The sequence below is a fragment of the Plutella xylostella genome, chromosome 17 (genome assembly GCF_932276165.1).
Source record: "Plutella xylostella chromosome 17, ilPluXylo3.1, whole genome shotgun sequence".
NCBI classification, from domain to species: domain Eukaryota; kingdom Metazoa; phylum Arthropoda; class Insecta; order Lepidoptera; family Plutellidae; genus Plutella; species Plutella xylostella.
Genome location: NC_063997.1, coordinates 2738561 through 2764664, shown reverse-complemented (window position 1 = coordinate 2764664; position 26104 = coordinate 2738561). Strand labels below are relative to the sequence as shown.

Sequence of the window (26104 nt, the reverse complement as noted above, 5' to 3'; positions counted from 1 at the left end):
GGCTGCTGCGCTGCCGATTGCTGGGTCAGTACAGAGCTATCATAGTGTCTATGTCGGACTGGCACATCGAGGTGGCGTCTCTGTCGGACAACTGGCGTCCACTGCTGGCGCACTACGCGGGGCCGGGCGCCGTGCTCGTCATAGCGGTGCTGCTGGCTGCTGCGCTGCCGATTGCTGGGTCAGTACAGAGCTATCATAGTGTCTATGTCGGACTGGCACACTGTCGGAGAACTGGCGTCCATTGCTGGCTCGCTATGCTTTGTCACCGGCGAAAAGATTAGCTAGCCTGACGCTGACTTCCCAGGGTGCATAAAGTAACAGCTGATACGTCACTTGGACAGGCACATTAATGGTTTACTGTTAAACATAGGCGGAGAAGCCACGGTACTCGTACGTGGGATTTTCTCATACTACCAATACCACGTAGCTGTCAAAGGTGCGTTAATATACCGAAAAATAAGGTGTTCCTCAGGTCAATTTAAATCCAGGTATTTTCAATCTAATCTAGAAGCTAGAATGTTTCACCACCTTGTGGCATAATTGTTGCGTGATGACCTGATTCCGTTGACTTTTGCCCCGTGGCATGTGAAATTTCCGCAATCAATTTCGTGCCGGTCTGTATCAGCCAGCCTTCTAACTGCAATTAAACTTCAATCTATCAATAGAATATGGCACTAATAATGCAAAGCTAGTCAGTATTGTTTCTCATTATGCTCATGTTATGAGCTCATTTATCATAATTATGGGGTCCATAGGGCTATTTAACTTCGCTTAGCCTTTAAACTGTATCATGTCATCACATAAACACGCAAGCAACTTTATCTCTTATTCCTCAATGTATTGGTTCCAGTTTGTTCTGGTGCTGCTGCCACTGGTGCCGCGGCAAGCGCCGGCGCCCCTTCGACCGCAAGTTCGACTCGTGCCTGAAGGGGATCCTCGCCATAGTGCTGATAGCACTGCTCACGCTCTTCTTGTAATTATTTGATATCTTTGTATTCTATTGAGGTATTTCAATTTAGACTCGCTCGTGACTACCTATCTAGGCCAGCTGCTTATAAGTTTCTTTTAGGATTGTCAACCCAATATAAAGTGAAAAATTACTTGTAATTAAATACAATGGACAGCTGCAGTACATTTTTTCATAATTGATTGTTTGTAATTTATGTTTTGCTAAGTTTATTACTGTTGTTTGTCCAAATAAAGTAAAATAAATAAATAAATAATGACTTACTTACAGTTTATCTAAAAGGATATGCCTTTTAGCGCCAGGGTCCCATTGGCTTAGGCAGTCCTATAATGAGAACACTTGTAGATACTAAAATTTCTTACGGTACTATAAACATTATAATATCCTCAACATAAAATAGTAACCTACTCGAAACCACTAGGTGTAAGCATTACATACTTGCCATGTGGAAAATATGAGCTGTGACCCGATACATGAATGTGCACTACACGCTAAATAAATTTCTAACCCAACTAACTCTTCAATCCGCAGGTTCGGCGTAGTATGCGCATTCGCGACCGACGCGCAGCTCGAGCGCAGCGCGGCGGAGTCCCCGGGCGCCGTGCGTGCCGCCGCGCAGGACGTCAAAGAGTTCCTCAATGCAACCCAGGCGCATGCGCACTGGCTGCTGGTGGTTAACTACAAGCAGTTGGAGGATACGCTGCAGACTATGCTTAATAGTATGTAGACTTTGACTTGGTGTAACATCTTTACCTACTTGTCTAATAAGATAGATAGATAGATAGATAGATAAATCGTTTATTTGTTCCACTTAAACATAAGATAAGAGACTGTAATCTCCGAAGGGATAGTCAGAGGTGTCGGGCAAGGTATATGGAGTTTCTCAACGCCACGCAGGCGCATGCGCACTGGCTGCTGGTGGTTAACTACAAGCAGTTGGAGGATACGCTGCAGACTATGCTTAATAGTATGTAGACTTTGACTTGGTGTAACATCTTTACCTACTTGTCTAATAAGATAGATAGATAGATAAATCGTTTATTTGTTCCACTTAAACATAAGATAAGAGACTGTAATCTCCGAAGGGATAGTCAGAGGTGTCGCGCAAGGTATATGGAGTTTCTCAACGCCACGCAGGCGCATGCGCACTGGCTGCTGGTGGTCAACTATAAGCAGTTGGAGGATACGCTGCAGACTATGCTTAATAGTATGTAGAGTTTTGGATTTGACTTGGTGTAATGGTTTATCATTTATGTTACCTATCTATGTATAATAGAAAGGGACATTTTAGACAACAGAGTGGGAACTAAATCTACAGATTTGGTTCTTATACAGACATACAATATGACCTTGTTACGAGGATGAATGAAATGCAGTTCAAATACAGGGTGGGCCAGCGAAAAGTTTAAATTTAAAAAAATCACAGAAAAAAAACTATAAGAAATATTCCAAAAAATCTTTTTTTAATATAACGTCAGAAGTCGGGATTTTTTTTTGGAATAATAATAGTGTTCATATGACCACCGTCGCGACTTCGGCATTCTTCCAAACGAGAATGGAATTTTGTCAATACTCTTTTGCATATTGTTGGTATTGCCACCATCTCTTCCCTAATCTTTGCTTTTAATTCACGCAGCCTCCTTGGTTTATGGATGTACACACGGTGCTTCAGGTATCCCCATAGAAAAAAAACTACTGGGACAGGTCAGAGCTCCTGGGTGGCCAGGATATCACCTATCCGTGAAATCAGCATTTCCGGGAAATTTTCTAAAACCGGATGGACTCAATTGACGTGGAACAAGTGGTTTCGTGTTGCTGGAACCACGTTATCGAATTGTAACCTCAAATTCCTATAGCTTAGGGGACAGAAACACTCGTAACACTTCCTATGACAATACCGAGGTCTCTATGCAACAAAATTTCCATTCTTGTTTGGAAGAATGCCGAAATCGTGACGGTGGTCATATGAACACTATAATTATTTCAAAAAAAAATGCCGACTTCTGACGTTATATTAAAAAAAGATTTTTTGAAATATTTCTTATAGTTTTTTTTCTGTGAATTTTTTAAATTTAAACTTTTCACTGGCCCACCCTGTACATAACACAGATTGTTGTTATAGTTGTGTAGTCTGATCGCTAAACCCGTATGTTACCGTATTTAATTTTAAAAAATACTTCTCCAATTTTTACTCTTCCACTAATCATTCAATATTCCGTCCCTTACAGACAGCGGCGAACAAGTATCTGTGCAACTGGGCGAGTTCTCCCGAGCAGTATCCGTTACGGCCCTTGCGCGCATGGTGCGGCAACTGGAGAGCGTGCAACAAGAGCTGCGGCGCGTGCGCAACGTGACCGCGTCGCTGCGGTACAACGCCGAGAGACTCAACACCGGTATGTTACTGTGTCTGTTGCGGCAACTGGAGAGCGTGTAACAAGAGCTGCGGCGCGTGCGCAACGTGACCGCGTCGCTGCGGTACAACGCCGAGAGACTCAACACCGGTATGTTACTGTGTCTGTTGCGGCAACTGGAGAGCGTGCAACAAGAGCTGCGGCGCGTGCGCAACGTGACCGCGTCGCTGCGGTACAACGCCGAGAGACTCAACACCGGTATGTTACTGTGTCTGTTGCGGCCCTCGCGCGGTGCAACTGTATGAGTCTATTTATTATACCTTTCAGACCCAAGACATTGTACATTATGTTAGTATCAATTTAATTATCAAGCAATAATCGCCCAGTGACGGTCCTAGGCCAGATTACCTCTTCTAAATTGCCCCTCAATGTTCTGTCCCTGACCTCTCCCATCTAAGTATATGAATTATCAACGGGCTGAAATGCGACCCGCGCTTCCTGTGCATTCATTTTGCATATTAAATAATTGTAGTATGTTGTACAGACGTGGTTGTTTAAATTCATTACAATCATAATATTATATCCTACGGGTAAGTAATACGAGGTATAAAAACGAATGGTATAACATTCACAAGGTATACGCCCATATGATATAAATTTATTAAGTATAACGATCACTGTGCATAACAAACGAAAGGCATAATTACTAAATACATAATTTCGTAAAGAATAACGTTCAAAAAGTATAATTTCAATTGATATAACGATTAAAATGCATAAAGTTTATAACATATATTCTACAACGGATATAATTATCATAATGTATAATGCACAAAAAATTATTGACGTTATGTGGGGGGTACGCTACGCTCCGCTACGCTCCGCTTCGCTGCGCTCCGCTTTAGTTTCGACGAGCATGTGCACCTAACACGCTCCTCCTCGCTTTGCTCGTCGTCGCACCTATCTTTAGGTTTTGGTACTAGGGGTTTTGACATTATTATTATTATTGGCGCTATGTGGGGAGACGCTCCGCTCCGCTTCGCTGCGCTCCGCTTTGGTTTCGACGAACATGTGCACCTAACACGCTCCTCCTCGCTTTGCTCGTCGTCGCACCTATCTTTAGGTTTTGGTACTAGGGGTATTGACATAATTATTATTATTGGCGCTATGTGGGGAGACGCTCCGCTCCGCTTCGCTGCGCTCCGCTTTGGTTTCGACGAACATGTGCACCTAACACGCTCCTCCTCGCTTTGCTCGTCGTCGCACCTATCTTTAGGTTTTGGTACTAGGGGTTTTGACATTATTATTATTATTGCGCTATGTGGGGAGACGCTCCGCTCCGCTGCGCTCCGCTTTGGTTTCGACGAACATGTGCACCTAACACGCTCCTCCTCGCTTTGCTCGTCGTCGCACCTATCTTTAGGTTTTGGCGCTAGGGGGTTTGACGGTGTTGGGTAATTAAACACAGATTATGAACTTTATACTAAACGATAGTATATATTTTAATCGATATACGTAATGTATGTTATACGAATTGATATTAGTCTTCGTAAGTATTATATATTTTGATTTTATATAAAATGTACGTTATACCAATCGAATCTTATACCTTATGAAAATATAGATTTTGTTGTTATACGTAACGTTCATTATAGGTTGTGAACGTTATTAATGTGAAATTATACATTTCGTTTTTATACGTCGCAATACGCACCCATATCCTACACCACATATTTCAGTAATCTCTGACTGGCTTTCGGCGGCTCTCTGACACTTAAACTGTGCTTAACAATTTTCAATCTAACCCTCTTTTCCTCTCCAGGTCTGCGCAAGGTCCGCCACCAGCTCCTCCTGACCCTGAAGAACTGCGAGCAGCCTCAGTGCAGACGCTTACAGGAGAAGTACCGGATCGGGCAGCTCGACACGCAGATACAGTACAACCAGGTGAGTGGGGAGGGTTAGGGGGGAGCGGGCTTTGATGCGTTGCTTGATGTTGTGGGGGACAAATGGGGGGCTTTTGGTGATGTTTGTTGTAATTACAAGTCCCACACTTTATGTTATGGTGTATTGCGGATTTTATAAAATAAATCGAGAACAATTTTGGAATGGGTCGTTTGAACAGGAACATTTGTTGGAAAGAAACTCCACCGGTGTATTTATTGGAACAGAAAGCCCATTTTCAGCATGATATAAATTGATCCAGATTTAAACTAATGTATGTATGTACTTAATGTAATTGTGAAACAAATTAGGTACATAAGTAATTTTATAATTTACTACTACTACGAGTATTTACTATTACTAGCTTCCTTAAAAATATGTATTTATCAGACAAAGTTAACGCATCAAAGTGCCGTAGTCCTCCGAATCGTTCGCATAACTCATCAATAGTTTTTGCATGCCTACTAACTATACTGTCATTAAACACATTTTAATGCCACCAACTTATCTCACTCGGGGACAGCCGTATAAGGCGAACAGATAAAGAAACAATATAAAAATGTAATATACCTCCTAAGTAAGTGTACTGCGATTTTATTCGCCTTCCGCCCTTTTCATATTGTATCTTTATCTGCATGTTATATAAATATTTACATTTTCATCATTCTCCTGCATTGACATTTTGTCTATGGTGAGATAGGTTGGTGTCCTATATCTCCCTTGGCTTTCGTCTACGCTAACCTCTTCATTCATGTTTCACGCACACTCGGATCAGATGCTTGACAAATACTTTCCGACGGTAAGTCCTATTACTATACATACATACATGTTTCTCATTAGTCATGCATTGTCTAAATGTTAGAGAAGTAGAGTTAAATTAGTGACCATTAACCTCTAGAATGCCGTGTGCCAGATCTGTCCCAACCCCCCTTGTCTGCCTAGTGACAGATCTGTCCCAAGAGCACTTCATCGCGATTTTTGTGATTTTAGTTATTAAATACCACGAAATAGAGTATGAAATCACCTTTTATTTATTCTATATGAATGAAACAACCATCGACAACATTCATTGAGTCAAAAACTTCACTTGTTTACTTGTAGCGCGAAATTCAAATTTTGGTACCTTGAACAGTCCTTGTACTTGCGACTGTTGGTAATAAAATAGTGATTTCGTATCGAAAAAACGTCACAAGGAAAGTAAATACTATGTTTTCTTGTTATTTATACGATTTTGAAGGTATAGTGATTAATCAATATTATAAAAAATTACAAAAAAACGAGTTTTTATCGATCTAAAATTGTACCGGATTATTGCCTGAAGGGTGCGTAACTTTGTAAACTGTTTTCTAGTCTGTTATGTAAAAACATCAATAAATAATTTATTTCATTTATAAAGATAATTTTATTGATAATACATATTTATATCGGTTTTTTCAATAAATAGCCAAAATATTAGGGATTTTCAATATTTATCAAGGTGCACAAAGGTGATGGACGTCGGCGACGCGGAAGACCCAGGCGGAGATGGCGGGACGACCTCGACAGGTTTTTGCCTCAATGGCCGAAGGAAGCACATGATCGGGAACGGTGGTCAGTTTATAAGGAGGCCTTTGCCCAGCAGTGGGACGCGAAACAGGCTGCATAAAAAAAAAAAAAAAAAATCAAGGTGCATCGAAAATTCACACACACACATACGCAAACAAAATGGCCGCCGCTCGTGTATGCACACGAAGTGCGTTGGGTTGATATACAGCGTGTTTTATTTTTTAGGATCTTTTCTCTACTGAACGTGAAGTTTAGGCTCTTTAGAATGCTATCGGTGTATAGATGAGTCTGAGAGGGTGATTACCTGTCCTATTTATATAAATAAATATATGTATTTATATATGTATGTATTTATAGTATGATATTTGTTGAAAGTAGGTTAACAAATAAGTAAATATGATTCAGTAAGTAACTTACGTTTAAGTTTTTATAATTCAGTATGCTAAAATAGGAAACATTATAAAAATAATTATCATTCATGTTTTATTTCATCAAAAGTGAACACCCTTGATTTGGGACAGCTCTGGCACACGGCGCACTGGAGCAAGCTCTTGTCACGCACACATGCATATGTACAGAAAATGGAGTCTTTTGAAATAAAGCAAATTATAATCAGTTTTCAAAATATAAATTATGAATCTATTTCCTCTAGAGTTTATATTTTATTGATATCAGATGATAGCTGTATAATTTCTTCAAGTAATAAATATAAAAAATCCAGGATTGAAACTAAAATTATATTGAAAAAGACGTATTTTTCTGTGATGGGTGCAGTTTCAAGTAAAAATCTGTAATAAATGACCTACAGAAATCAAATAAAACAATTATAACCAATAAAATTCATTGTAACACGTTCATTAGGTATATGACATTAAATTACAATGAATACATTATTGAGTACCAAACAATAATACACAAATATTCATATAAATGTGATTCCCGCGCGGGCGCTCTGAACGGTCAAAAAGCGCCGGCAGACGGCAGTTACATGTGTGCGCGGCTGTTCGGCATAGGAAAGGTTAAGCAAATAAAACTCTCGATTAATGTTCTTCCCGTACAGACACGTTAACTAAAACAACGTTGTAAAACGGTCTGCTTCATGCTCACAGGTCTTTGAAAATGAAAAGAACACGAGAGTGGTACGACCCAACAACGACGTATGCGGGAGCCCTTTAATCCGGCTTAATCTTAACTGTGACCACACTAACAGTCGTTAAGCCTAGTTAGAGGCCTTCGGGCAGCTTGAAAACATCCGACAGTCGGGTTGCCCACTTACCCGACAACTCTCTCAGCACAAGCTTGCTTGTGTTGAACTCAACAAACCCGCACTAGGCCCGCGTGGTGGACTAGGCCTAAAACCCTTCCTTCATTGGAAGGAGACCCGTGCCCCAGAAGTTAGGACGTGATGGGTCGTGATGATGATGACACTAACACCAAACAATTCACCTTCCAGATGCCGGACGTCTCCGAACTCCTCAACAACGTGTCCGCGCTGCTGGAGGCGGACATCGTGCGCGAGGTGGCGCGCGGCGCGGACGTGTTCGCGGACATCCAGCGCGCCGTGCGCACGGAGGTGTCCGCGCGCATGCCGGCCGCCGCCGCCGAGCTGCAGCGGCAAGGTACTGTCAGCTGCTGACGTGTCATCACATATACTTATAAACCCGTAAATCCTAGGATTTACCGTTGTTCCAGCTTTTACAGTAACATATACACTACTGGGCTAATAAAGATAAAGATAAAGAAACATTTATTCGACACATAGACAGCAACAACAACAAAAAGACAAATACAGACTTAAAGAAAAGAAATACATATACAAAATAACAAGGCCAAAAAAATAATAATAGATACTGGCGTGTCAAATTTCGGCTTTTATACCATTGTTACTACAGCTATAACGGAGACGTATCAGTGACTGATCGTGTCATATCTTGTGTCACACACAATACTACTACAATATAATATGGTGTAGCTAGAGTCACCTAGAGTCCAGCTAGAGCTATTATATACTAGTTGTTCCCGCGAGCTTCGCTTCGCCTTAAATAGTTAGGATAATCAAAGGGCGCTATAAGGCTAAATCATTATCATTCAAGAGCTAAAACATTATCTGTCGACGAACCTAACTATAAATATCTAATTCGCAGGCGAGCGTCTCCGCAACATGTCGGCCACGATCACGGCGCAGTGCGCGCGGCTGTCCGCGGCGACACAGGACGCGGCCAAGGAGGCGGCCGAGACCATCGAGCAAGCGCACCGGCAGTACGGGCCGTATCGACGCTACGTCGGCATCGGCGCCGCCACCGCCATGTTACTGGTGAGCACTAGTCACAGACAGTCTATGTAACATGTGTGCGGCGACACGGGACGAGACCATCGAGCGGGCGCACCGCCAGTACGGGCCGTATCGACGCTACGTCGGCATCGGCGCCGCCACCGCCATGTTACTGGTGAGCACTAGTCACAGACAGTCTATGTAACATGTGTGCGGCGACACGGGACGCGGCCATCGAGACGGCGCACCGGCAGTACGGGCCGTATCGACGCTACGTCGGCATCGGCGCCGCCACCGCCATGTTACTGGTGAGTATTGGATGGATTCTAAAATCAAATGGGTATTTTTCTATTTTATTATTTACTAGCTGTTCCCGCGCGCTTCGCTTCGCCTTAAAAAGTTTTCCCGTGGGAATTCCGGGATAAAAAGTAGCCTATGTTCTTTCCCAGAGTCTAGACCGTGTGTATACCAAATTTCATTCAGATCCGTTCAGTAGTTTTGGCGTGAAAGAGTAACAGACAGACAGACAGACAGACAGACAGACAGACAGACACAGTTACTTTCGCATTTATAATATTAGTTAGGATTTAACCGAAGACCGGTGGGGTAAACGAACAGGCAAGCTTAGCAGGGAACGCTGTCCGGTCCACTACATTGACGACCTTAGGTAGGTATCCGGTAGCGGCTACAATGAAATCCGAGGACATGTCGTGCTCTTTAGGCTCTCCATTTCCAGCAGTGGACGATCACAGGCTGATGATGAAGAGGATGATTTAAATATGAGCTACTATTGACTTATTTCTTTCGGACAACGGCATTAAAACAGTTGGTTTGAACAGGAATATTCCCACAACATAACGTGCGGCTTTAGTTCAGATCTCTAGCTAACTGAAGTATAACAACTCCTTTTATGTTCTAGATACTGTCAGTATTGATCTGGGGTCTGCTCTGCGGCGTGTGCGGTAAGCGGCCCGACGTGTACGCATCGTCGGATTGTTGCAACAAGGCGTCCGGCTCCAGATGGCTGCTGTGGTATGTTGTTTGGCTTATTATGTAGGAGATGGATTATTAGAGCGGTTATTTAAATTAAATGACGTTTAAACTTTTTAAACGACCATCTTTTATACTCTCACTGTCTGTATGATATTTGTCTATGCTTACATGGTGTGTAAATAAACAATTTTTGATTTTGATTTTGAACTGCTGGATCCACTTGGATGCATATTATAATTTTTTCGGGGAATAACATAAATTTGCAAATCAAAATTAAGAATCACTTTGCGGACGTATACAGTGGCAATAATTCAGTCAAATAAGTGAAATTAACTAGCAAAATCGCCAAAAAACCCAACAACTGAATCGATCTATCCGTTTTTATGCCAACATCCATGATCCTTAAAATACACGTCTTTTCTCTTGTCGGTTCAAATATGCACTTTATTTCCAGCGGCACAGGGCTGATGTTCCTGCTGGGCGGCGCGGCGGCGCTGGTGCTGGCGGCCTACTTCGCCGTCGGCATCACGGCGCAGCGCTTCGTGTGTGATCCGCTCACGTGAGTACATTATTACTACCAAATAAAAATTTAATTATTTGTTCAGTAAATCGTTTTTAAAATGTCCCATGTTGCATGCTGAAGCGGACACAAATGTACAGCGTAGCTCGTACAGTGCCTTATCATCGCGTATTCCATAATATTAATGGAAAGAATGATGCCCACGAGCATCGTTTTGCTCCGCGAGTTTCCCCGTAGGAATTTGGGATAAAAAGTAGCCTATGTATTAATCAAAAGTGTAAGCGTCGTACATACGAAATTTCAGAAAATCCATTCCGCTATTTTTACATTCACTATTGCGTTTAACCTTCTAATAATTGACCACGAGACTTGGTAATAGCGGCCATTAGCGCATGTTTCAGTTATGAGCGAATGAGTTTTCATTTACTTAATTACATTTATTTAATTAATTGCTCGTTTATTTGGCCATACCTTCACAACAAACCATCTTTCTTCTTTCAGTGAGCCAAAGGGCAACCGTCTGTTCGAAGACGTGGATCGCTTCCTGGACCTGGAGATGGCGCTGTTCAAAGAACACCGAGACCCCGACTTCAACCTGTCCGCTGTGTTATACCGCTGTCAGGACAACCAGACCATCTACACGGTGAGACCTATGATTATATATCATCAGCCAATAATAATCCACTGCTGGATATAGCCCTCTCCCAAGGAGCGCCACAACACTCGGCCCTCGGTCGTCCTCATCCAGTCACTACCGGCTACCCGCCTAAGGTCGTCGGTCCAGCGGGCAGGAGGGCGTCCCACGCTGCGTTTGCCCGTTTGTGGTATGCTCCACTCGAGAAATCGTCTATCCCAATTTGGTCATATTTTTTTGCCAAACTTGTCAATATAGTTCCTGGTCAATATGCGATTCGATAGGCGGTTCCCTGTTGGTAACATTTGAAAATAATAGTAAAACGCATACAAATACTGGTGCCTATCAAAGTACCTATCGAAATGTTTCAATTACCCCAAAATATCAATCATCCAAAACCCAATGCCACTGTCTAACTCAACATTTATTCCAGACGCTCCACTTCCACCGAATAATCGACCTGGAAGCCATCAAGTCGGACCTGGAGCTCCAGATCACCCGGCAGGTGGCAGCCCTACAGCCTGCTTACCCGACGCAGGCGCGCAACGTCGTCATACTGAAGCCTTCAGCCAAGGAGAAGCTCAAACAGCTGGCGGCTACCGGGTTAAGCGAGTTTAACTTTGACAGGATTCTTGAGGCGGTGAGTTTTAGATTAGTTCAACAACGATAGTTATTCTACTCATATTATACGGTGGACGCTATAAACAGCACAAAATGCGCATAAGCTGACTGCCGCTAATCCGACTGGCTAATCCTTTCGTCACAGTGTCAAAGCCTAGTATAGCTTTAGTGTTTGTCACCGTCACGATATTAATAGGCTACGTTATGGTATTTTTAAACATTTAAACTAAATCAACTTTTTTTCTCCCCAACAGCTGGAAACGAACATCACCTCCCTCTCGCTGGACTCTCTCTCCGCTCAACTCGAGGCGGCGGCCGGTGAGCTGATGTCTAGACCCGCGTTCACTCAACTCACCATCGAGCTGCGCGACGCGGCCGCCATGCTGCGGACCTACCATGATGATATCGTCGTGCCGATTACTGCTGATACTAGCAAACTGCATGTGAGTTATTAGTTATTGCAGTAGGTTCAATATACAGTAGGGGAGTATAATTAAGAGAGTTGACCTAAAAACGTCGGTAGTCTGCGCAAAGATGAAAGATGATAGATTCAATATACGATAACGAAATTTTGAGTGACCAATGGCGGCTGAGCGCGCACTAATGGCCTTATACGTTCATAATAATGGCATTATACGTTAATAATCGTCCTTATACGTTCTTACTTTATCAGTTGTTATGTTTAGTTTATAGCGTGTATTATACAGGCTATAAACCTCCATAGACATACATGTAATTTAGAATAGTTAATAACATTCCCCTAATTGTTATCCACAGGAGACAGCAACAGCCCTCCGCGACGGCCTCCGCTTCAACCACTCGTCGCTGGCAGAAGCGGTCGCGCACCTGATGGCCGAGACCGAGCAGGCCGAGCTGTTCCTCAACACGCAGGGCCCGCAGCTCATACAGAATGTGAGTACTCACTGTCACACTGTATCTGGGGCTAGAGTATAGTAGACAAGAGACTGGTCCATAATATACTTATGGCGAGCGTATTTATTTTGAGAGCACGTATACAGAACTGCGAAATGGCGCAAGTTGAGCTCACAACTCGCGCAAGTCATCCTCTATCCATCTAAGGGACGTCGTCGTCGCATCGCTGTTTAGTTTTCAAGCCCCAAAAAACGATGGCCTCAAGCACCGCATATATTGGCATCACTTCAGGCCCGGCCACAACACTGCGTTGCGACGTCGCATCGTAAAAATCTGCGACAGTTTTGACAGTTTTCAAAGCAAATGCTTGATTGTGCAGCGCAGTGTTGTGGCCGGGCCCGAAGTGATGTCTACATATGCGGTGCTTGAGGCCATAGTTCCATCTTACTATTCAATAATCGAAGTTAAGGTACAATAATAATTTAAACAATAAAAATACTTATTGAATACCAAAACTAATGTTATTTACCTCTTTTATTAACAGCTAACCCGCGACTTCGGCGACTCGATCGCGGCGCCCATGCGCGCGTACCTCGAGCGCGTGGTGCGCGCGGCCGGCAGCGATGTGGGCCGCTGCGGGCCGCTGGCGCAGGCCTACAACTCGACCCGCGACGCCGCCTGCACGCACGTGCTCATGCCCATCGTGAGTACTACACTGTCTAGACTATGCATCTAGAGCGCGTGGTGCGCGCGGCCGGCAGCGACGTGGGCCGCTGCGGGCCGCTGGCGCAGGCCTACAACTCGACCCGCGACGCCGCCTGCACGCACGTGCTCATGCCCATCGTGAGTATAGTGCCGTTCACGGAACTTGACCAAAAATGGCTAGTAAATAGCAGCTTGTCTGACAAATAGTGAATGTTTCGATCTACGCTAAAAACTATTGTCTGAAAATGACAAAATGAGAACAACTTAGGGTACATAATAAAGTAGAAAAATCACACAGGAGGATTGGTCAAGTTGGATGGATAAAATTTTTCGTACTTGTGAAGAAATTATAGTCATGAGCATTTACAAATACACACTAAGGGTGTAGGGGTTTAGGCATAGTCAACCACAATAAACACAGTGATAGCTAAAAAAAACTTCGTGATTACGTAAATACCAAGATTTTACGGACAGCTGAATATCGAATAGTAAACAGTTCAGTAATACAAGATGGGACAATTTTAATATTCAATGACGGAAATAAACATAGACTTTCCGACGCACAATATACATTCCTTGCCCAATACCATAATCCATTCCCAATCGCATTCCAGAACGGCTACTGGATGTCCCTCGCCTGGTGCATTCTGCTCTTCGTGCCGATAATGTTGGTCTCACAGAAACTGGCTCGCCTCTACCGCAGTCTAGACCCGTACCCAGGACCGCTGGTCGAAGCGTGAGTAGCATTTATTATGTACTAAATAATGATGTGATGACCTTGACGCGTGAAGCTTAAACAAGGTTGCTGAGAGGCTAGCTTGTTTGGGTTTTGCGTGGAAGATGATTGTTCTTTGTTGCACAAAATTTAATGAAAATTGCAGGAAGTTAATAAGATATTCGATTAATTTGTGCATCAAATGAATACAGAAATACATACCGAAAGTATTAGGAAGTGACCTGATAGTAATTTACAATAATAAAAACAATAAAATGCGCATTGAAATTATTGAATCTGAATCATTCATCGCCCATAATTCTGAATAATTTTGTTTGCTGCACACGTTACCTCAGCTTCAATAATATCATGTGCACTGTCATTTATATTCCGTTAAATAATCCTTAACTTATAAGCACTTAATCCTTAAGATAATTTAAATAATTCTATATGAAATTATTATGTGTGCTCATAAGTTAAGGCTCAATATTTTAATTACAATGTTTCCCACATTACAAAGTTAAAATATCGATAATAACGATTTCTTATCTGATAGTTGTGGCTTTGTAATGTGTAAACAAAAACTATTACAAATAACTCGATCATTCACCTGCCATCATCATTGGAAATCTCTTGTAGTTATTAAAAATATCTTATATCAGTCATCAACTTGTATCTTCAAGAGATTCCATATTTAAAAAATATTTTATTAATTTAAACTTTCTTTTGTTATTATAACCAGCTAAGTTTTTTCAGTTTCTTTCATGTATGATTTCAACAATATTGTGTTAACATTTCGTTGTTAATTTTTCTCTTTTTGTAGTTACGTATAACTATTTGATTTGTCGTTTGTCTGTCAGTTTGGGTTTGTTGTGCACCCTCATGTATAATCCTCGTATGTAGTGAATGGGAATGACCCTTGGTTTGTTTTCCAACGAGACAGCTCTCGGGCCAACATTATTCTGGGCCTCAGAGACGCTGGTCTAATGAGAGAGTGGGATTACAAAATTTATGAAACAAAAAATACAAATAAATAACACACAAAATGATCCCCAATAATTCGGCATCACCTCCCACTCTCTCGTGTGCATTTCAGAAAAATAGATCGTACCACCTCCGCATTGAGTCTGTTTTGATTTGCAAGTTTGCTCACTATTTATTTCCGTGCGTACTGGCATGCCGCTGTGGTTGAAGAGCTATCGGACAGTCACTACGGTCCGCTTGGTAATTTCATTTACTCAGTAAACGCATCACCATCAGAACAACGAGTTAAAGACCAGCATCGGAAACAACATCCTATAGATTTTATTGTTTTTGTTCAGTTGGTTTGTTCACTCATCGCCATGTGAAGAGTGGGGCGTGTAGGTAGGTACAGTCAGCTCCACAATAAACGCACCACTTTTATACCTTCCCACAGTGACGAGACTTCACAAACTGCCAATGATTCATTGGCGGTTACTGAAGTTTGCTTTGGTCAAGGTCCAAAAGTGTGTACATATTTATTGCCATGGTACAAAAGTGCGTACATATTTGTGGTGCTGACTGTACGTAGACATGTACTAAAGGGTTTGGTTTGTGGCAGTTCGTATGAGCCGATGCCCGCGCGGCGCAGCTGGCGGTGACCGCGGGCCGACGGTAACTGCACACATGTATACTGCGTTCGTACACGCACGCACACACACGCAATGGTACTGGGGTCGTGTCGGGAATGATTGACGGTTTTTGGCATGGGAAAAACTATAGAAACTCCAGTAACTAGTGTTCTAGATTTGCCGCTAGAGACTCAGAAGACGGTGTATAAAATCATCAGAATCCAATCAGAATGTTATACCCAATCGACAGTGGCGTCATCTGCGAATATTTAAACTTATTTTTCCAATAAACTGACGCTGCAACAATGATCTGATGAAAATGTCGTGGCAAATGATGATGATGATGACGATTACAATGGAATTAAGCCATAATTAATGTTAAATAAGACCTATATAAACTCAGTCATAGACCTACAACTACACTAGTATATTGCGTGTGTGTGCATGCGTGATTGTCAGGTATTCGTTGTTGGCTCGATCGTTAGCTCTCCGACCTCATAGCGGCTTGCTTGTCCCAGTATCTCTCGATGTTAGAATATGTTATTATTATGCTCCCACCTTGGTTCTGTTGTTCAATGGATATTGTACCACCAGCACACTTGGGGAGACTTTCTATTGTTAGCAATCTAGGTTTAATTAATAAAGAATTAAATATATAAACATAAGTAATACCTACGTTGATATAATACTAATATTTGATTGCAATGCAATCCTTAATAAAATAATTGGAAGTAAAATTGATCACTCAATTTTGTGTGATGTAATGTCCATTGAACATAGTGCTAGGTTGTTTATGCTCGGATGTTGTGGCTAAAAACAAATTACCTACTGTGTAAAACCAACGTACAAATGGTTGCAATTCGGAATGTACTTTCTATAGTGCTTGATGTTTATTTAAACTTTAGATCCCCGGCCCAAAGTAACAGAAACTAGGTGTCAGAAATCCATAGTAGTGCAATCATAACCAAATATATGTGGTAGTTTTGTTATATTGTTTTGTATGTATTTATTTTGTTATTTCGATTTATCATCGACATGATCCATTACCCTCCACTATTCTAAGAGTACCTAGCTAATATATTTATAAGTACTTAAATCAATAAGTTTTGTTTTAAACCTCCACGCCTTTAGTATTTGCAAATCATCTATCTATAACTAATATTTTAGATCAAACTCATATTTAAAAGAAAATGTTTTCATAAAGTTAGCTTTTCCCATACCCCTTTTTAAAGCTCAGTTCTCATGGTAGTGTCAAAATATTAAATATAGCATTACATTTGTACATATTATACGTTGGGTCCGCTGTCTGAATGTCCTGTTGTCTGTTGCAGCGAGTATTTGTATGACGCGTACGCGGACCGCGATAACGTACCCCTTGCCAAGTAAGTGCCCGTGCATGATACATAGACCTTGCACGTATGCGCTTACTTTGACCCGCAAAACAAGTGTAAATGCCCCTTAACTTGGCACGACAACGCCGCCTACCAATCATAGGCGAGCTTTGAGCTAAGCCACGCCCACTATTGTTAAGAGGTGGTTACACTTGTCAGCATGTTTGTTGGTTTGATTGGCTCTTTACTTTCGCTGTTTTGGCAAGTTTGTTAATAATTACGGTTGGCGTTTACTATATTCTTTGGTTTACGGTCGTTTAATAGTGTTGGCTGGTTTTACGATCACATTTTAGATTTACCTACTAACGTATATTATTATTGTGCATGATATTATGTATAATATGAGTAAATTGTGTAAATAACTGGTGTAATAAAGGTATGCTCTTCTGCATGTAAAACTAATGTAGTATTACAACAACAGACCCAATTATTTGTAGGGTTGTTTATTTTCTTTTGTTTCTTATGTTTTTTTTCTTGAATTATTTAAATCTGTGGCATTCTAATCAGGTAGGGTTTCCGTTGGTCATGAATGTCAAAATTGCTTTGCAAGAGTATAAGGTGTAATTCTAGAAAAAAACAAATGCTGAATCCTAAAAACTTGCGTCTTAGCCGGCATAACAACGGCCTCGCGTTCACAATCACCCCGTACTCTGCAAAAACAAAAACCAACCCACCCGAAAAAACAAACGACGACAGTCCTGACGTGCACCCACCACACAGTGGCTCCAAGCGCAGCACGCTAGACATCGAGGGTAAGATAGCGGAGTGGAAGTGTCGAGCCACCGCGCCCCCCGCGTCCCCCGGCCACGCCCCCGCCCCCGCCGGCTCCACCGAGCTGGTGCTAGAGGCGGGGGGTGGAGTCGTCTGCGCCCTGCTACCCCCAGCGGCACTCATAGATGACCTGAGGACTCGACTGGATCACAAAGATGAAGATAACGAGAGCGGCATTCACGATGCTGAGTAACTTGACTGGTTCGGGTGGACGGTGATGGGATGACAGTGTTTTGGTTAGGTAGGAGTGTTATGTAATGGTCCAGCCAGTCTGCCAATTTGAAATACTGGATGGGTTGAAAGTGGGCGTCGCATTTAAACGTTAGATTCCCGTCAAATTAGATTAGCAAAGTGATGAATTATTATAATGCATTTTGCAATCTAAAGGCCGTATGTCCTTAGATTTTGCGTGTAACTGGGCATGAATGCATTATCATCATTTTTATCGGGAGTTTGTAAAATATCATAAGATTAATAAGCGAAGACAATTTTTCGATTCAATAATCTTTTGAATTAAATTAGGTCATAAGTAAGTATAAGTTTATTTTACTCAAGCTCATTTGATCAAAATTGTTTATATAAATTGTTGTTATTTATTACTTGACGTTTTAAAAACTCTTTTTAAAGATTATTGTAAAAGTTTTGATATTTTATTCTTAGTAGTATTTTACTATTATTTACTCGTTCGGAGCGAATGAACGACCAATTTTATTAGTAAAATGTAAAACAACAATGTCATTGAGGTTGTCTTCCATTGGCGTCCCGTAGTTACCAGTATTAATAACATTATAAACATACCATCCCATCCATCCCGTAAGTTTGACTTATATGTCTAGTAGCTTACGATTTAGAATCGAGTGAATGCTCGCTAAACATCCAGGTCCAATATAATTAGGTCCTTTCATAATCACCACTGTAGTACCTACACTAGGAACCACTTAACTTGACCCACTTTTTAGGTCCCCTTGACAGGACCGCGTCTTTTTATTTTTCAGCTTGCTATTCTGGCCAGGGATGCATTACGGATCCTGATTTAACATTCTTTGATAAAAGACATGGCTACAATACAAGATGGCCGCCATTTCGGTCAAGTGACGTGGTTACTAGTGTACCGGTCTACATGTCACATCATCATATCTTATATACTTACATATTCTAGTCACATATCATGACATGATATCACTTTTATATACTGTAGTGCCGTGCTTTCAGCTTCGTACAAATAAACATTCGTCCAGTGATGTAGGAACTGTAATGGATATACTCAAGTCGCTTGTTGCCTCGCTTCTATCATTAAATATTCATAATAGTATGTATATGTACACATACCTAAATCAGTAAGTTAGGTTAACTACACATATTAAGTCAGTGTTTTTACACCTCAAATTTAAGCAGCTGTAATTTAATTTAGCCCTACAATTGACTAAGGAAACGTAAATTGACAAAGTGATTGTAAAACGTATAACCGTGTCAATTTAATCTTGAAAGTGTGCATAGCGTATCGGAAAGTAATAAAAACATCATATTTCGTTCGAATATCATATGCGTTGCTTAACTACAACCATAGACTAATTATTAGTCTATGCTACAAGTGCTACAACCTATATTACACTTTATGTTCACTTGATTCTTATTAATTACTATGTACCTACTACATAGTAAATAGGGCCGGCAGTGGCAATATTAGTGCTTTGACTATTATACACATACTTACCCATATTTTGCATAGATGCTGCTACACACAGCTCGTCTATAAATTTCATATAATCACACGTATCAATATACAAAAATTTTACATATCCAATATACTGTAGGTAGCGACGTAGCTTACAATTGAATGCAATTTGGAACGCTTTTCACAAAATATAGTTTTGATATCGCCTTACATTTTTTATAATGTATTACTACTACCTTTTATAAATCCATACCATTTTGTAATACCCTTTCATATACTCGTACGTGTATAATCATATTTATAGACATTTTGGTATGACACTTTTCTATAAAATATTTATAAGTATAGTCACAGTACCTAGTACATACTAAGAGGACGTGTACTTAGGCGCACTGCAGTGAATTGAGAGTGAATGTACAGTATTGACCTTAATATTTACTATTTATATAATTATGTATAGTAAATGACCTGGCTATAGCAGCCCAATGCAAGAACAGGGCTCGATAACTTAGCTGCGCTGCGATTGGTTACTGACTTGGGTAACTGGAATCACACAGTTATTTTTTTTCTTCACACAGTGCAGATAAGTTTTCAAACTCTGCCTTTGCTGAAATGAAGAGGAGGGAAACAATCTCATTAAAATAGGTGTAATATTATATTTAGGTGTGTCAAATATCTCCCACATTATTTCATTATTGTAGATTTCTTTTTGCGGTAACTGTATTTGAAACTGCGATATTTTTTGTATCCCTATCTTATACAATTTAAGTCATTTCTTACAATTCTAATGACTATATTAACTTTCTATCCAATATACAACTTACATAGATGTAAGATAATTAAGGTTATATTGTAATAACTTTTAAATGTAAGTATATTGTGTTTTTGAAAAACATAATCTTGTCTTATGCGTATAAATATTACGAAATATATAAGTTAGTATTCATATGATTAAGTTTCAATGTATGTATGGAGTCGGATTAGATAATGATCAGTTACTATGTCAAGTTACTCGGCTTCGGCAGTCCACAAGAAGAACTCAGGATCGGTAACAATAAATATAAACACTTATTTATTCACAACTTTTCTTTTCAGCTTTCAGTATTTCGATTTACACGTTTTAATTTTGTATTATGTAATGTGGTTTTTGTTTCGGTGCTAACAGCATGTTTTTTTTCTTTTAAATAGGAATAATTGCATGATTCTCAGTAAATAGTGTTACTGTTGTAGATATTTCTGTGTTGGAGCTTTTCTTTTATGAACTCGTGGATTTGTTTTATGAATGTCACAAAGGGTTTTAAATTAATAATATTACAAATGCTAATGGGTCTTCTAGGCCTAAGGAACTTACTTATTATATAGGTAGGTACTGGTGTTAAGAAAAGTAATTCTCATTTACTCTTCTCATCTTACCCATTGTGACATTATTTCATCCAAATCTATACTTAAAAGCTAAAAGCCAATAAAAAAGAATCTTCTTTGTCGACACAAATCTACCATACTACTTACCTACATATTTTTTTTGTTAGCTTAGCTTTTACGTATATGTGTGTGTATAATTATTGTACATACTGAACATGATATGCTACTTCAAACTATATCTACAAACGTTATCGACAATTATTCAAATTATACCTACAATAGCATTCAAAGCAAATGGACAACATTTCATTTTCTTTACCCTATATTTTTATTAGTTATTCGGAAACTTTATAGAAAATTAGTGGACCCGTATATTTTTATTTTGTATATACATAAATATTTGCATGTTATTTTTAACTTTAAAGTTAATTATTTTAAAACCGGAAGTGACGTCACATATTAGGTTCAATTTTTATTTTTGTCTATTGCCTGAGTCTCGAAAAAAACATAAATGACCCTGACAAGTGACATTTAAACTTTGTTTACATGCCAACCAACAAATGGGTCATTTTCAAATGACCTTGATATTTCCGATGATGGAAAGTAGGTACTTATCATGTAAAAAAATAACCAGAAGCATTTTTTCAGCTGTGTAGGCGGTGGCATGCTCTGGGACATATTATATAGAGGTCATCTCTTAATAATAAATAAAAAAAATTGTCAGAAAGTGTCAGAACAGAATTAATGAAAATGACCCAAATAAACAACAACGTCACGATAAAACGTCAACGTCAATCAAAAATGAAAGTGACAGTTACTTTGTTTTTAAATCTATGGGCTTTGATCATCAAAATGCATCGCACCTGATGCATGACGTCATCTGCCCTTTTTTACTATTTTATGATTTTCTCGAAAATGATACATCCAAAAAATACAAAAACATTTTTTTTTGTGGCCTTTAGAGCTAAATCTCGAAATGGTTTTCGATTTATAGCAGCTTTAGTTTTTTGAAATGTTGTCCATTCCCTGTCTGACTGTTCGTCTGCATCTGCAACATTCCTCTGCAGAATAATAATGCCGGCCCTTTTATTATTTTATTCATTTAATACTTTATTGCACAGATATAACACATCAGTGTACTAAAGGAGGACTTAATGCTAAAACCAATTTCTACCAACTTAGGTGTTTAGCTACAGTGTCTCTGATTGTCGGTAGCGTTCGTAGATCCCCCCCCATACCCCTAACTAACCCTATACCCCCCCGCAGCGCCTACAAGGCAGAGAAGCGGACGCGGCGCGAGCCCCGCGCGGCGCCGCCCGAGGCCGCCGCCGAGGCGCGCGTCGACGCACACCACGCGCGCAGATATAATGATATGGCGCCAAAGTACGTACCAATCAAGAATATCTATCTCTATGTATCAACATACCGCAACATTGCTACACGTAAAGAGTTCAGGAGGGTCTACACAGGTTTGTTGTCGACGAAGATAAACGTTACTATATAGCAATTCGCCATAAATACGCCGCCGCTGCGATTGGTGGAACGCGCATCGCAGAGTTTATCGATGTCGATAACGACCCCGTGTAGGTTCAGCGGTGTGTTAAAAAACCAGTCTAGAGGACAGTCGTCCTTCACTCGAGAACTCGTATTGCCCAAGTTGGCACACAAAAGTTTCCTTTCGCGTCGCACCCAGCTATGTGTTTATTGTTCCTTTGTCAAATAACATTAAGCTAAGAAAATGTTTGTCAACGACTAACGGAAGATTCTGGAATGGCGGACGCTTGTTTAAACGGATACTTAGGTTGTTACAAATTGGGTTTGTTATATGACATTGCTACATATTTGGTCGGTCGAATGGCGTAGTGGTTAGTGGCCCTGACTGCTATGCCGAAGGTCCCGGGTTCGATTCCCGGCTGGGGCAGATATTTGTTTAAAAACAAATATTTGTACTCGGGTCTTGGGTGTTGGTATTTATATTTAATATGTATCTATCTATGTATTTGTGTAGATATATCAGCTGTCCGATACCCATAACACAGGCTCTGCCTAGCTTGGGGTCGGATGGCCGTGTGTGAAGATGTCCCCACATATTATTATTATTATTTATTTATATCCATTCAAACAAGCGTCTACCATCCATAAGTGTTATTAGCTCACCTCATATTTCCCCATGCATCCTCATCCCACTTTGCCCCACAGCCCTATATTTCGCCACTATGCCCCCAAATTGGCTATCACGTCATCAACACATTGCCCATATTCGTTCCACACATCACATCCATATTACCCCACCTCGCCCCACATTGCCCCACAAGCGCCTCACGGTGGCGGTTGGTTGCAGGCACTGGGAGGAAGGACCCCCTCGCTACCACGGACCTACTGAGTACGAGCGACCCCCTCCATACTACTATCCAGGACCAGCGTGAGTACTTCCCACAATGCAATGCTATATGCTGTGTTTTCACTGAAGGGAAATATTTTGCTGCTTTGCCTAAAGTGCAGTATTTCGTCTTATGATAATTGTTTGATGGAAATTTTTGTATTTGAACCGCCTTGTCCACAATCAGTATACAAGGACTTTTATCTGATGAGAAGAAATACTGTTCCGTAATTGTGTGCTGTGCTCTATATCGATTCATTAAACAAATCAAGCAAATGTTTAACAATTTTACCTACGGTAAACCAGTGACGTCTCTGTGATTAATACTCATATATATTTAATGTGTTTCTATTGATGCATTAATTCATCACAACATACAATAAATCCCCAACCAGTTTTCATCATTAATATATATCTTATCTAATTTCAGTGATAGACAGTAAACTCGCACTAACGGAGCTCGACGACGATGATCTACTCAAATACTGAGCGTCGGTGGGGCACCCGCCCCACGCTAGGGCCCACCTCCCCATATTGCCCCACTCGTGGGGCAAAATTACCGCACGTACAACACAGACAATGCGAAATTATATATATTTTTACATCTAATGTAGAGGCCATTATTCGCTTGGTTTTATGCCGCGGTCAAATTTTGAAATTGTTTGTTTGGTAATTTGTAATTATGACTAATATTGCATTCCATGTTATGTAATTATTGTGAATAATGAATAATTATGTAATTATACTGGTGTGGTGAGATAATTTCAAAATATTGGCCGCGACATCACGAATTTAGTCCAAACACATACGAATATCAATTTATTTTGATATACATTATTGTAGCTTTTAGGACTAGCGTCTCTATAGACGGCCTATGTCTGTGTGTACGGCACACGACTTTAGCAAGTAATTATCTGTCTCTATGCGAGGACTCGAGTCCCGGTACGCTCATCGTCAGTTTCTGAAACGACCATCAGTTAATTAACCGGCTGTTAAATTAACGACACGTTCGAATTATCTTGCTTTACAAGTTGAATAGTGGATGTTTCGGAAACTGGAGTGGGGTTATGGTTATCTTTCTGAAACTTCATAGTTTCTTCTAGGGTTTAATAAGAAAAGTGCTAAATGAAAAAAAAACGAAGTAGAGTAATGTTTGCCACAGTAACTGCCATTGTCGACTGTCCATGTTGGGTAGTGTTGCCGCTCAACTCATTTTACCCAATTTTTAAGGGTTTTTTTGGCTTTAAATTAACAAACTTATATTTATGTAAAACTTTATTTTGATTAGCGGATCCTCTGGCCGCATTCATTTATTTCCTGTATCGTTCTTTAGTTATTTCGTATTGTTCATTAAAGTATATTTTACTGATGATGATTAAATCCAAAAACTAAAAGATCTTGCGACTTGACTGCGCCAATTTGAGATTTTATATTGTATGCTTCATCAGTTTATTATCTTTGAATTATATTGATTTCATAATTTTAATATATCTCTTTGTAGGATATGCAAAACACTTTGTATTAAAATTAACTTCATACATCACGTCTCTTCGAGATTCTATTGCATTTATAAAAAACTTAGGGATTAAATTTACTCTTAAAATAATTGTAGTCGGTTGTAACTCTAAATCGAATTAAGGTACTATAGGAATGGGAAACTGAGGTGGTCGAGCAGCCAAAATCCTTATTTTTAGTTTATAAAAATGTGAGTTCTTAGCTTTATGTCCGCTTTATCATACCCTGTGATTTCATTGGTAGAAACTCGTGACGTCAATGTCGGCGTCCAATCACAACGCGCCATTTTAAATACTCTTTTAGTGTCGACATAAAGCTATGGCCTCACTGGCGATTATAGGTGATTAAATCAATATTTTTGGTTAGCGCTAGTCTGTATACACTAGCCGTCATATATTTAGTTATTATAATTATATTAGTGCTTATATAATTTGAATTGTATTAGTATTTTATTGTTGACTTGGAGTGCAAAGTATAAAGGTGTCATATTTGTAATGTATTCCGTAAGTTTAGGTTATTTTGTATGTTCATGGATGTAATGCCAAATATATTTTGATAGAGCGTTGATGCTATGGCTCGTTAGTAGACTGGCATGTTTCTATATCATCTACGACCATTGTTTGGCCAAGTGTTTGCCAAATGAGACGTGTTGGCTTACGTAGAGCCAGGAGTGCAAGTGAGGTGTTCTCTGATCTCTCGGTGTTCGCGCCAGTCTTCCTCTTTACTCTTTTATATACAAGTACCTTCATTTGTCGCTCAGTCTACTCTAGACACAATTTTATTGTAAAGATAAACAGTTACTTCGCAGATTCTTGTGTAAGATTCGTGTAAAGTTCGGAAAGAATTTCGTTTGAATTTATTATCGTGCTCAATTTACCCCCGTTTTTATTATTGTATGTACGGTGCTACGAATGCATCAATATTGAGTAGAGGTTTGTTTCATCGGCCCACAGGGCGAGCGGTTCTATAAGAATTTTTGTAACGTTTACTTTACTAGTTTTACTTTAAAAGTTTAGCGAATTGTGGGTAGTTGGCAAATGTTATGGTGCAGTGCGAAGTACTGAAGCTTAGTCTGTAGGTAATGTAATGTATGTTTGTCTATTCGTAACTGTATTTCAGTGTATCTTTCTATATCGAGGTATCAATAAGTACGGAGCGACGGATGTGTCGCGATCGAGACATGTCATGTGATTGTCATTAATACAACATTTAATTATCTGATAATTGGCTGTTTTATTTTAAATTACCATGGAATTTAAATAGGGATCAGACCTAATTTCC

At 40.2% G+C, this 26104-nt stretch overlaps 1 protein-coding gene across 1 annotated transcript in view; it reads left to right on the top strand.

The window, feature by feature from the left end:
- LOC105390290 (prominin-like protein) overlaps positions 1–18099 on the top strand; it is a 55624-nt gene extending 37525 nt beyond the window's left edge. The window contains exons 3-18 of the mRNA XM_048626843.1: positions 851–973; positions 1499–1686; positions 3196–3360; positions 5141–5262; positions 8258–8423; positions 8949–9118; positions 9996–10108; positions 10524–10628; positions 11091–11232; positions 11657–11863; positions 12099–12287; positions 12622–12756; positions 13262–13420; positions 14037–14158; positions 17061–17111; positions 17841–18099. Coding sequence (XP_048482800.1) covers positions 851–973; positions 1499–1686; positions 3196–3360; positions 5141–5262; positions 8258–8423; positions 8949–9118; positions 9996–10108; positions 10524–10628; positions 11091–11232; positions 11657–11863; positions 12099–12287; positions 12622–12756; positions 13262–13420; positions 14037–14158; positions 17061–17111; positions 17841–18084 — 2401 coding nt within the window. The 3' untranslated portion in view covers positions 18085–18099. The remainder of the gene's footprint in view (positions 1–850; positions 974–1498; positions 1687–3195; positions 3361–5140; positions 5263–8257; positions 8424–8948; positions 9119–9995; positions 10109–10523; positions 10629–11090; positions 11233–11656; positions 11864–12098; positions 12288–12621; positions 12757–13261; positions 13421–14036; positions 14159–17060; positions 17112–17840) is intronic.
- Positions 18100–26104: the final 8005 nt, after the last annotated feature.